The sequence below is a fragment of the Tamandua tetradactyla genome, chromosome 4 (genome assembly GCF_023851605.1).
Source record: "Tamandua tetradactyla isolate mTamTet1 chromosome 4, mTamTet1.pri, whole genome shotgun sequence".
NCBI lineage: Eukaryota > Metazoa > Chordata > Mammalia > Pilosa > Myrmecophagidae > Tamandua > Tamandua tetradactyla.
Window position 1 is genome coordinate 89,743,307 of NC_135330.1, and position 14,204 is coordinate 89,757,510.

A 14,204-nucleotide genomic window follows, 5' to 3' on the forward strand; every position below is an offset into this window, starting at 1 on the left:
CACAAGATTTTTCTTACAAATTGTCAGTCAAGACACTAATTCCAAAATTTTGAAATTCAGCTATTTCATGACTTTTTTTCACATGGGCAGGAGGAACTGGGAATCAAACTCAGGTCTCCAGCATGGCAGGCAAGAATTCTGCCACTGAGCCACCATCACACTGCCCTTCATAACATTTTAATGTTACATAGTTTCCAAATTAATTAGTTAGATATATACTTGGGACATGAAAATGTATTTTAAAATTCCATAAGCACCCAGATTTAATAACTTTTAAATTCTGGCATGCATACTTCCAATCCAGTTTCTGTTCTTAAATATGGGCATAAGTATAAATATGAACACATAAATATATGCATATATATATATATATATACATATATATATAGGTGTGTGTGTCTGTGTGTGATGTAATTGAATATGTACAGATTGAAGAGTTTGGAAAAGAGAAAAGAGAAAAGTGTAAATAAGAACCATAATTTTTATAATCTAGTTTTTCACCTACCAATATATTGTGATGATTGTGCCTAATAATTCAAAATATATCTAAAATATCCTGTTTACTACTTAATTCCATTAAAATCCATCATCGTTTGTCATTTGATTATCTTCTAAAATTCATTCTTAATGCAATAATTGATCAAATTGGTTGATGAACTAAATGCATGTGTATGCTTTTGTCCACAAAAATTGTGACCCAGAAACAGAAAATTTTGTAAATACCTCTTTCTTCTATACATTCTGAATGATCAAATAGAATGGGCAATTATTCATGCATTCAACCTTGTAAATACCCATAAAGGTAGCTTTGGTGTAATAGAAAATATACTTGATCTTGATTTAAAATTCCTGGCTTCAAATTTTGGCCCTGAATCTGCCCAATTTCATGAACTTCAATAAAATACTTGCACATGAATTTACCTCTTTCTCTTCATCTAACAGATTGGATTAATAATGCCAAATAATACGCATAAAGTCCTTATCATATTTTAGGGTTCAATAAGTATCTTTAGATATCATTATTGGTAGTATTATCATAGGGAAAAATAAGAGGTGTTCTAAAGTTACTCAGATAAATGTGTACATTGCAGCCTTATTGTGCTGGATAGATACAGATGTTTCCTTTTGACACATGGGGAAAAAGTGAAGCTTTCACTATTGGGAGAGCCAAGGGACATGGAAGATCAAAGTGGACAAAAAGTCTTTAGACATTAGAAGCATAAGAACTGGATGAGGTTCACATGCCATTGGCTCATGTCCACAGCAACAGAACTAAGCACCTTCACCCAGCCAAGTTGACAACTTAATCGAACTACCATAGGTCCACCTCTCATCAACTTGGCAACTATATGCATCACCATAAATGATATTAAAGTGGCACAAATTCTCTTCTGGCTGTGGACCTATGAATCTCAAAACAGGCTATCTTTTGTCAATATGCAAAGAAGGGATATTCACCAGATCCTTAGGGAGAAATTGGAAGGAAAATCTGCAGGGTAAACACTACTGGGTTTCAAAGTCTGAAAGTCATTTATTCTTCAGCTTTAGAAAGTTGCAGTCCCACTCTTTCCAAGGGCCTATGCAGTGGCCTCCTTCCAGATCAACCTTGGGGAACATTGAGGGGACCATCTTTTCCTCAGCTCCACTCTCCAAGCATCAGGGCCATCCTGGGCTCTCTGCCATTTCTGGGGCACACATCAACCCCTCCATGTGGTGACAGCCAGGCTCTTCCCAGTCCCCCAAGGAGCATGCTGTGCCTTCTCCAAGGCCTGAGGCTACGACTCTTCCATTGCAACAAGGTGGGAGAGTCATCCTTGCCTTCAGGGTGAACTCACCCTCTCCATACATATGGGTGGGTCCACTCTACTGGCCAATGTTTTTTGGCCTCAAACCCAAGCTTAATGGTTCTCACTCTGCAAATTCCAATTTGTCCCTTTTGTGGCCACCTTTGTCCAGATTGGCAGTGGTTCTGTTTACACCAACAGCTTCTTCAAGCACTCCAGGAATTCTCCATCATTCTTTCCACAGTTCCTCCAAAATCTTCACCTTAGCCATCAAAAAAAACCATTCCAACATAGCTGGTATTTGCAAACTGCAGCAACACCCCACTCTCTGGTACCAGATTCTGTTCTAGTTTGCTAGCTGCCAGAATACAACACACCAGAGATGGATTAGCTTTCAATAAAAGGGGATTTATTTCATTAGTTCTTCAGAGGAAAGGCAGCTAACTTTCAACTGAGGTTCTTTCTTATGTGGGAAGAGACAGGGTGATCTCTCCTGGCCTTCACTCCAGGCCTCTGGGTTCCAACAACTTTCTCTGGGGTGATTTCTTTCTACATTTCCAAAGGCCTGAGCTGAGCTGCAAGTACTGAGTTGAGGTATGCTGAGCTCCTTGGGCTGTGCTATGTTGAGTCTCTCATTTAAGCACCAGGCAATTAAATCAAATATCATTCCCTGCAGCAGGCACACCTCGTAGCTGACTGTGGATGTAATTAACACCAGATGAGGTTCACATGCCATTGGCTCATGTCCACAGCAATAGAACTAAGCAGCTTAATCTAGCCAAGCTGACAAGGGGTGGACTATCATGGTCAGCTTCATGTGTCAACTTGACCAAATGGTGGTACCTGTTTGTATGGTTAGGCAACTGCTGACCTGTCTGTTGTGATGAGGATATTTCATAGAATTAAATAATGATCATGTCAGCTGAATTCAGAGCTGATTTCATTTGTAATCATCCAAGGGGAGTGTCTTCTGCAATGCATGATGCTTAATCTAATCACTGAAAGCCCTTTAAGGAGAATTCAGAAGAGACAGACTCTCTTCCTGCTGGTGAGCCTCTCTTGTGGAATTCATCCAGACCCTCCATTGGAATCATTGGCTTCACAGCCTGCCCTGTGGATTTTAGACTCTGTGTTTCCATGGTCATGTGAGACACTTTTATAAATTTTATATTTGTGAGTGTTCCCTGTTGATTCTGTTTCTCTACAGAGCCCTAACTCATACAGGCACATGACATTTATGATTGTTTTTTTGGTGGATTGTCCCTTTTGTTAATATATAATGTTCTGCTTTGTCTCATAAACATTTTGTGCTGAAAGTTTATGTTGCCTAATATTGTATAGATACCTTAGCTGTTTCTTGGTTACTGCCTGAATTGAATAACTTCTCCAGGCTTTCATCTACTTGTATCCTTTGGTCTAAGGTGAGTTTATTATGGATAGCATATGAACAAATCATTCACTTATCCATTTTACCAATCTGTGCATTTTAATTGGAGAGTTTAATACATTAACACACAATGTTCTTACTCTTTAGATAATACTTCAACTATTTTGGCTTTTGGCTTTTATATGTCCTATTGCCTTTTTTTGGTCCTCTAATGGACCCTTACTGACTATCTTCATCTCTCACTCTCCTCCAAGCCTCTTTCCCCTGTCTTTTGTATTCAACTGGCATAAATGCCCTTTAATATTTCTTGCAGGTCAGGAGTCTTGCTAATGAATTCTCTCAGCTTCTGTTTTTTTAATGAATATTTTTAAACTCTCCCTCATTTTTGAAGAATTTTGCCAGTTGAAGAATTCTTGGTTTAAGAATTCTTTCAATAGTTTAAATTTATCATACCAGTACCATCTCACTTCCATGGCTTCTGAAAAGAAATTGGCACTTAATTTTTTTTCTATATTTTTACTGAGATAGCGGCACACTCCATAAAAGCCATTCAAAATATAAAATAGATGGTTCACAGTATCACCACACAGATATGTATTCACCAGCAGGATCATATTTAATACATTTCCATTACTCCAGAAAATGAAATTAAAAGGAAAAAGAAAATCCCAAACATCTCATACATATTATCCCTCCCTTTTACTGAGGACTAGTATTGCAATCTATACAGTTTTAAGACTTACAATTGACGCAGGCTAACTAAGACAATGTAGTATTGAAAGATTATAGTAAGAGAGTCAGTGGAACAAAAGAAAACATCCTGAAGTAGATCCACACAAACAGAAAACTATTTCTTTGCAATATACTTATCAATCATTATAAGAGATCAGAGCTACTGGATTTCAGTTCCACAACTTCAGGTACTTCCTTCTGGTTATTCTAAAACATTATAATCTATAAAGAAATGTCTATATAATGAGTCAGTAACCACAGTTATTTACAGAATTCCAACTTCTCAGTTACACCTCTTTCTTCTCATTTATTTTCATCCTTCAGCATTACCTGGGTAAGGGCCATTTTAATTTTTTCATGCTGGAAAGGGGCATTGGATTTCTGGGATAGATGAATTAATCTGGTTACTTTCCTGGAGTGACTGGTACTTATGGGTTTCAGGACTTATCTTCCCTATGATCAATCTGGAGGATTTACTTTCCTGAGAAAATAAACTTACTAAGCAAACCTTTACATAATCTTAGATAGAGCATAAAGGCATTCCCTTGAGTTTTCAGGAATACTGTTGTTTGTGCTATGGCATACTGTGCTAATGTGAAATATCTGGTTACAACTTGCATAAGATAGCTTCCAGAATGACTTCTCAACCCAATTTGAAAGTCTTAGCCACTGAAACTTTATTTTATTCCATTTCCTTTTCCTCTTTTAATCACTCTCAACTCATGTGGACAAGGCAAGGATCATCCTGGATATCAAGTCCCACAGTGTTATAGAGGCTTATATCATTAGAAGTCATGTCTAATAGATGGGGAACAGTAGTGAGTTTATTTACAGTTGTTAGCATTTAATTAAATTCCAATTCTGTTGTATGTAATGTACTGCTTTTCTCTTAATGCTTTCAAAATCCTCTGTCTTTGGAAGTTGACATTCTGATTAGCATGTGTCTCAGAGCGGGTTTAGTAGAGTTTATCCTGTTTGGATTTCAATGCATTTGTATCTTTATGTCTTTGATAAGACTTGGGAATGTTTTTTGCCATTATTTCTTTGAATATGCTGTCTGCCTCTTTTCCCTTCTCTTTTACTTCTGGGAAACCCATTTCACGTATGTTTGTGAGTTCTATGTTATCATTCAATTCCGAGAGATGCTGCTCAAATTTTTCCATTCCTATTTTTATGTACTCTTTTCTCATTTTTATTTCACATGTCCTGCCTTATAGGATGAATTCTTACTAATTCTTTCTTCTGCCTGTTCAAAACTGCTGCTGTTTGACTCTAACATATGTTTAATCTCATCTATTGTGCCTTTCTGTTAATTTTATTCCAGGCTATCAAATTCTTCTTACATGCTCACCCAAGTGTCTTCTTAATGTCCTTTAATACACATTTTCCTTCATCTCTGAATTGGTTTAGTATATTTGCTTGAATATCTGTGAGTGGTTGTTCCAGTTTTTACATTTCTCTTTTTAATTTCTTCCTTTGCCTGGCCATATTCTTGTTTATTAGTATGGCTTGTACTTTTGTGCTTATTATTTGGGCCACTACTTAAGCTGTTGAGATTCTGAAGACTGGTTTCCCTCTCATGTATAAGATTTTGCTGTTGATAGGGTTCTGTTACAGCTCTTATATGGCACTGTGTTTGCATTTCCCAGTCAAAACAGTGCCAACGTCACATGCAGGGGTGCAGAAAAATTCCAAAGGGACTTGGACAGAGAACCAGGAAAACCACTTCCCAAGATGGCACATTCCAAGCCTTCACAGATGGCACAATTTGGAAACAACAAAGGCAAGATATTTTAGCACTCAGTCTGCTCTATTTCTATGGCAGTTGGAAATAATGGCATTTCAGGAATCTGCCTGGGTAGGACCAAAAGGAGAGAGACCTAGAAATCCAATTTTGCAGGTCAACTCCTGGACCAGTCTCTGCTGCATCCACCTGTATTCTTGGCAGAGGGAGAATGTCCCCAATTCTTTCAGTCCGTTGTAGTCCACTAGGCAGGAAGTAGGATTATCAGAAGCTTTTGGTCTTGGGGCTTGGGGATGGGCACCATGAGACATGGCCAACTGAGTCATTCATGGCAGCTTCTCTATTTGAGTAAACAGTTGTATTCCAGGCACCATGGGTTCCTGTGTGGAATGGGGCAAGGCTGTGGGATCAAGTGTCCAATTTTGTTGAGCAACAAATGTATCAGAACTGTGCCATGTCACCCTGTTTCCAATGTGGCAAGGGACTTCACAAATTCCATTCCACAGCATTCTGACATAGAGTAACTGGGCTGACCAGAAAGTACTAGACTCAAGGGTGGGGAGTAAGTGCAAATAGGCACAGCCAAGTGAGTTTCTCACTATAATTTCTCCATCACAATTTCTTTCTCTTCCTCCAGCATGGTGCTCCACTGATCTTTTGAGCCCAGAATGGCAGCTTTTGACAGTTTTAAACCTGTCTTCTAGGTGTTTTTACTAATGGAGACTCTGCACTTCTTATTCCACCATCTTCCACTTCAGAGATTTTTATTGCAAGTTTATAGTACCGCCAGTATCCAATTTAATTTCAGCTTATAGGATTCTGTAGACTTTTCTCTGAAAACTGCTTGATATACCTGTACTTATATGAACTTCCCCATATCAGCAAGGTTGACCTGGTGAATCCCATGACAAGATTCAAGGTGAGACTTGACTCCTGGATACATGACTAAGTAAAGATTTGCCTGAAGAAACTCTTGGTATATGAACAGTGGAGTCTAGGAAATGGTATAACACCATTGTAGAAAAATTACCCCTGACAAAGATCTGATTCTTGGCACTCCATTCTGAGCACCGTCTACCAATAGTGTAGACAGTGTTTGCTGTGTTTGCAGCTTTATCTTTTTACATGCCCCAAATTTTCCTTCTTCCTGCAAAAAGACATAATTTTATGGCTTTTCATATGATGTAAATTCAATCAAGGAATGTCTTAGGATTGGTATGGGAAGAGGATGCAGCAAATGGAAAAGTAAGATCTAGAATATCCATTCCAGATAATTTGAAAAATATTTAAGATTTCTCAGCATCCTTAAAATACAAAAATAAAATTTCAATATTAATTACAAAAATTGCATAAACAAAGAAGTTAATATAAAATATGCAATGTGAGAGCCACCATATATGAACAATCTCTTTCATTATGCTCTATACTTTCTCAATGGAGGGGAGAGATTTGTGAATGATTAAGGAAAAATGGCAAAATTAAGAACTAATGAAAGGTTTTATATTTGATGACTATCTTAGACTATTTATTTCATATACCTTCTAATTGAACTTCATGAATCTTCATGCTTCCTAAAGACAATGTATCTTTTTTGAGAAAACAGTAGAGTTATATGGATTATCAGGAATTTTTAGTGTCATAATATTGGGTGTGGATGATGGCATAGATACTTTCAGGATATAGCCCCATAAATTTCATTTTCATTATAATGAGAAAATAATTTTTCCATATGTATGTAAAAGTTCATCCAGTTATCAAGTTGACATCACTAGGGTTAGAGTAGGTGGATTTCAGGTCCTTTTGGATGGGTTGAACTGAGGAGAGGACAGCATCAGTCTGGGGTGTGCTGTTGGAGTTTAGGCCTGTATCTATTCAGGAGGAAGCCATGGGAAGACTCAAGTTATCATCATATGTGCTTGCCAATGTGTCAAGCACATGAGAGAATGTCTCAGGAACAATTCCAATTTGAAAAGCATGAGCTGAAATGGACAAGGAAGCCTTTTCCCACTCTAGGGACAATTGGTAAAATTCAAAAATGCGCTGTGGATTGGATCTTTTCATTTTCTGATTTGGGTTTGTGTGGCTACATAGGAGAGTGTTCTTATTTTGAGGAAACATATCCTGGTGTATTTTGTGTTAAGGGGTAAATGTGATGAAGGTATAACCCCTGGGATTTTGAACAGGCCAGGCATTCTTTACATTGTTATTCCAATTTTATATATGAAATCTATACATTCAATAATTATTTCAAAATCTGTTTAATTACCTTGTCAATATCATGCCATTGAGGGAGAACAAGTTTAAATCCCATTATAGAAACTAAATGTGATAAATCCACATCAGTCAAATTTGTGATACTAAGTCTGAATTTAGTTAAGGAGGGAGTGAGTGAATATTACATGAATGGCCACTTTGTATTCAGTGTTATAAATGATGTTGTGATACTATGGAAGCAGTACTGTATTTGAATTCAATTTTTGCACATGTACTCCTTCACCTGGAAAGTCTGAAAACTGAATGTCCTTTAGGCAAGGCTGAATGCTAAGTAGAATGGTACTTACTTGTTTCTTGTTAAGTAAAGGCTTTCCCACACAGATGATGTTCCTAAGGATTCATTACAGTGTGACATCTCTTATGTTTTCTAAGGTTAGAATAACAGGCAAAGACATTCTAACATAAATTACATTCATAGCGTTTCTCTCCAGTATGACTGTTCTCATGTTGTCTAAGATTAAAATATTGGCTGAAGGCTTTCCCACACAGATGGCATTCATATGGCTTCTCTCCAGTGTGAGTTCTTTCATGTTGTTTCAGGCTAGAAGAATGAGTGGAAGACTTTATCACATAGATGACATTTATATGGTTTCTCTCCAGTGTGAATTCTGTCATGTACTCTAAGATCTGACCCAAGAGTAAAGGCTTTCCCACATAGATGGCATTCATATGGTTTTTCTCCAGTGTGAGTTCTCTCATGTTTTCTAAAGTATGAACAATGGGTGAAGACTTTCTGATATAAGTGACATTCATAGAGTTTCTCCAGTGTGAATTCTCTTGTGTTTTCTAAGGGAAGAACAATGAGTGAAGACTTTACCACATAGATGACAATCATATGGTTTCTCTCCAGTGTGAATTCTACCATGTTTTTTAAAGCTAGAAGAATAAGTGAAGGCTTTCCCACATAGATGACATTTATAGGGTTTTTCTCCAGTATGATTGTTCTCATGTTGTTTAAGGCTAGAATAACGGATGAAAGTTTTCTCACATAGATGGCATTCATATGGTTTCTCTCCAGTGTGGGTTCTATCATGTTGTTTAAGGCTAGAAGGATGAGTGAAGACTTTCCCACATAGATGGCATTCATATGGTTTCTCTCCAGTGTGGGTTCTATCATGTTGTTTAAGGCTAGAAGGATGAGTGAAGGCTTTCCCACATAGATGGCATTCATAGGGTTTCTCTCCAGTGTGAGTTCTATCATGTTGTTTAAGGCTAGAAGATTGAGGGAAGGTTTTCCCACATAGATGGCATTCATATGGTTTTTCTCCAGTGTGAGTTCTCTCATGTTCTCTCAATTCAGAATATTTAGTAAAGGTTTTTCCACATAGATGATATTCACAGGGTTCCTCTCCAACATGAGTTCCATTGTAATGTGTATGGCCAGAATTCTGAACAAAGGATTTCTCAATTAGATGACATTCATATGACTTACTTTCAGGGTGAAAATTCTGTTGTTGATTAAAAGATGATAGATCATTGAGGGCTTTTCCAAATAGATTGCTGAAGTAGGATTTCATTCCTTTGTGAGTTAACACAGGTTGAATCACTCTGGAACTATGAGTACAATCTTCTGGCAACTTACTACATATAATACCATTCTTTTGAGTATGAGAATTCTGTTTCTAGGAAGTAGAAGAGAAAATGTAAGAGGTTTTTCCATAGATATCAATCCATATACATCTGAATTCTAAACTAACCAATCAGTGACAATCTCCAATTAAAATATTTCCCAGGTTATTTATGAATCATTTTATTCTTCTGCATGTACAGAGATCTACTGTTTTGTAGCTTCTCAACTGCAGAACTTTCTAATCAGTCTTGAAGATTTTATAACGTTTCAGAGATTGAGTAGATGAGCTGTATTTATAGAATTATCTTTTCATATATAAGGAAGGTTATATTATTGGGCTCAAATGAATTGTTTTCTATATTCAAATTATCACAGACTTTTTCTGGATTCACACTTAAACCAACTTAAAGTTAAGTGATTGTACTGAATTTTTAATTTATTCCACTTCCAGGTATCTATTTGTAAGACCAGGGTTACAGCCATAATGCTTACCAATGACATGATGGTAGATATGTCTTTTTTGCAGATATGATGCACAGATAGCATTTCTTGTTCTTTAACACTATCTTCCCTGCCTGAAAGAACTGAAAAACCAATTTCTAGACCAGCATTAGGAAGATGAATATGTTGAAGAATCACACACAGCCATATAATTGTTTCAAAAATCACAACTATCTGAGAAAGAATATCAAATTAAGGATTACTTGAGGTAGTAGAAACCTTTATATGACACTATCAATTAGAAAATATTTTCAAGATTTAATTATGAGAAAAATTATTTCAAAAATATGTTGAGCAGCTAAAGAGAGGGAAAAGCATTGAAGCCGAGGATGAGAAGCCAAGGATTTAAGTGAAAGTTTAAATCCAGTTGTCCATATGTGTATTTTGCCAATGCCAATGACATTTGAATACAAAGTGATAAGTGTTTGATACTTTGAACTGAGGAAATTTCCCCAATATGTACATGTACATTTCAGAAAATATAACTTGCAGAAATTTGCAAGTGATATTTGAGTCACTCATTGACAAGGTTCCTCCTTGTCCTGAATACATGTTCCAAGGAAGTGCTCACCTGAATTTTGGTTCTGAAAAAATCCAATTCCTTCTTCACACTGTTCTGTCCCTTGAACCAACTTTGAAGCTACATCTGATTTACAGACTTGATATCCTGTTTATGGGGAAAATACAAGAAATTTTGAGTTCTGTGCAGTTAACAATATATTATCATGAAGTCTAGTGAAGGTGATTGTGTAGTTTGCAAGCTGTTGGAATGCAATATACTAGAACTGGAATTAGTTTTATAAAGGTGAATTTAATAATTTACAATTTTATAGTTCTAAGGACACAAAAGTGTCCAACTTAAGGTATTAACAAAAGATTACCTTTGCTCAAGAAAGGCCAATGGGTCAGAAACACCTGTCAGCTAGGTAGGCACATGGCTGGTGTATGCTGGTCACTTGCTCCTGGGCTCAATTGTTTTCAGGCTCTGTTCCTGCGGATATTATTCAATTTGCTTCTTCAGGGCTGGCATTCACCTCTTGGATTCCCTTGGCCCTACCCAGGTTCTGTCTTGCTTACCATCTTATGGCACCTTCTACTGGGCTCCAAGCATCTCCAAATATCTGTGTCCCTATTCTCCATGTGTCTGCCTCTTGGTTAGACCTGCTGTGAAATTTTTGTTGTATTTGATGTTTCTGTCATTTCTGATTCTCTCCATAATATTCTCTATTTTAAAAGGTTCCAGTAAACTAATCAAGACCTACCTGAAATGGGTTGGGTCACATCTCCATCTAATCAAAAGTCAAACCCACAATTGGACATGCCCCATCTCTGTGGAGATTATCTAATCAAAATTTCCAACCTAGACTTATTGAACCAGGATTAAAATAGCTGCTCCCACAAGATTAGATCAGAATTAAAACATAGCTTTTCTGGGGTACACAACATTATCAAACTGGCACATTGCAACCTCTGGGCCCCCCAAAAGACATGTGTTCTCTCTATATAAAACACATTCACTCCATCACAATATCACAAAAGCCTTAATCCATTTCAGTAACAATTCAAATATATTAAGATGTTAAAGCCAGTAAAAATTCTCAATGAAGTCAATTATAGACATGGTCTGCTCTAAGGCATAAATTCTACTCTGGCTCTGGACCTGTGAAATTTAGAGCAAGTTATCTGCTGCCAATATACAAAAGTAGGACAGTCATAGGATACATGTTTCCATTGCTATAGGAAGATTAAAAAAATAAAATGGGGCCACTGTACTCATACAGTTCTGGAAACCCACATGCATTCTTCATTAGTTTTAAAATTCTGAGAGGTATATATACTTTGGGTTTTAGAAAGCAGCATTCCCACCCTTTTCAAGGGCCTATGAAGTGGCCCCCTTCTCTCTCCAAATGTTGGATTTGTTGCAAAACTTTAGTTCTTTAGGAGCAACATATTTTTCTCAGCTCTACCTTCTTCATACTTGGGCCAGCACTCAGGATCTCTGCCATCTTGGTGGCACATGGTCAACCCCTCCAGAACAATGGTGTGTCAGCTGGGCTCCTGCCAATCCCTAGTTAATAGACTCCTCCCTTTCTAAGGCCTGCAGTGGCACAACTCTTCCTGAACAATGAAGCAGAAGGTCTGCCCTCTGCTTCCAGGTCAAATGCACCCTCTCCATATGTATGGATGGGCCCATTTTCCTGGCCCAAGTTTTCCTGTCTCCAGACTTTAGCTTCCATGGTTCTGCCTCTGAAAACATTTTACCTATACATTATTCTCTTTATACCAGACAGGCAATGGTTCCAATTATACAGATTCCATAGTACTTCTGTTCATTTTCTCTGAAATATACTGGGATCAAGTGATCAGACAAAAGGACTTATCACAAGTCCTTTTTGGATACTCTCTCCAATCCTTGCTTGTCCTGTAATGCCTGAGTAACTTCCATGCTTGGATAAATTCTCATGTGGGGCCCAATTAACAGTGGTCTCATTTTGTGGAAACCAAAATTTTCTAGGACACCAATTTCATTTCCTTTCCCAAGAGTCCAGTTCTCAACTTATCTCTTTTCCCTCACATTTTATTATAACCTTCAAGGAAGAGCCATGCATGCTGCATTTTCCATATTTAATTTAAAAATTTCTTCTGCTAAATATCCAATTTCATCACTTTCAAATTCTATCTCCCATCAACAAAGAATGCTTGCCTTCCACTTTGGAATGACATGCACGTCATTTCTTCAAGTCAGAGGTGTCTGTTACACCTCTGTCAGCTGGGGAATCATGTGGCTGGCATCTGCTGGTCCCTTGCCCAGGTTTCATTGTTTTCAGCCTCTGATCCAGTGAGTGTTCCTCACTTTACTTCTCCAGGTCTGGCTTTCATCTTTTGGCTTCCCTTGTTTCTCTCCAGGTTCTGCCTTTCTTAACATCTTATACAACATCTGCTAGACTCCAATCATCTCCAAATATCTGCATCCCTATTCTCCATGTGCCTGCAACTGTCAGCTCTACTGTGAAGTTTCTGTTGGCTCTGATGTTTCTGTCATTCCTGATTCTCTGATTCTCTCTTTTAAAGGATTCCAGTAAACTAATCAAGTCCTACCTGGAATGGGTTGAGTCACATCTCCATGGTGATGATCTCATCAAAATTTCTAACCTACACTATTGTAGGATTCAAAGAAACAGATGCTTCCACAAGATTGGATCAGGATTAAAATATGGCTTTTCTGGAGTACATAATATTTTCAAATGGGCACAGTGATGTTCTAACTTCTTATGCTGCTTTAGCAAAAACCATGTAAGTGGTTAGCTTAAAATTGGAAATTTATCTGCTCATCGTTTTGAAGCCAGGAAAAGTGTCCAAATCAAAGTACAGTTGAGACAATGCTCTCGCCCCAACACTGTTGCATTCTGGAGCTGGCAACTGCTGACCCTGTTTCCTTAGCCTGTTATATGTGAAGACACAAGCAGCATCACCTGGTCTCTTCCTTCTGCTTTGGGTTTCATAATTTCAGCTTATTTAATATAGCTTTCTCTTTCATATGAATTTTATTCTCTTAATAAATTTCTCTTATAAAGTATATCAGTAATAGGATTAAAGCACATCTTCTTTTGGGTGGTGCACTCTTTAACTGAAGGAACCCACCAAAAGGCCATATTTACAATTGGTATAAAAGCACAGCTATATAAAAAAAGCACAGGTATGGATTTTAGTTAAAAAAATGTTTTCTGGGTACATACAATTTCTAACTACCACATTCCACACTGTGAAACCCAGAAAGACCTGTTCTTTCTATAGGCAAAATACATTTAAGTTCTATTAAAATTCCATTAAATATCATCCCAAAATTTAAGCTATTTCAGAAACATTGCTTAGTACAAAGTCTAATCAAAATTGGTTATGGGTGTGGTCTTTCCTGTAGCACAAGTGCCCTCTGCTTTATACCTGTGAAATCTAGAGAAGAATGTACAATGGGGTGACAAGCATAAAATAAACACTTCCATTTGATTGGTAGGTGAAAGGAAAGCACAGTTTATTGTTTGTGACAGAGTATGCCAAACCCTGCATGGCATACTCTGTCACATTTCAAGTTCTGAGAATCACATATGTAATGAAATTTTGTTCTCCAAGGCTGATGAAGTGGCAATTTAAGCCCTCCCAAGTGCTTGTGCAACAGTCATGCTCTCTGTAAACACAGGAGTGAAATCCCCAACC

At 37.4% G+C, this 14,204-nt stretch overlaps 2 protein-coding genes across 2 annotated transcripts in view; both read right to left on the reverse strand.

Annotated features, from left to right (window-relative positions):
* Positions 1-14,204, reverse strand: part of LOC143681181 (uncharacterized) — a 278,825-nt gene that overhangs the window by 219,625 nt on the left and 44,996 nt on the right.
* Positions 1,824-14,204, reverse strand: part of LOC143680356 (uncharacterized) — a 63,303-nt gene continuing 50,922 nt past the window's right edge. The window contains 5 exon segments of the mRNA XM_077156834.1: positions 1,824-8,476; positions 8,478-8,682; positions 8,684-9,543; positions 9,984-10,066; positions 10,564-10,659. Of these exon segments, the coding sequence (XP_077012949.1) occupies positions 8,219-8,476; positions 8,478-8,682; positions 8,684-9,543; positions 9,984-10,066; positions 10,564-10,659 (1,502 nt within the window). The 3' untranslated portion in view covers positions 1,824-8,218.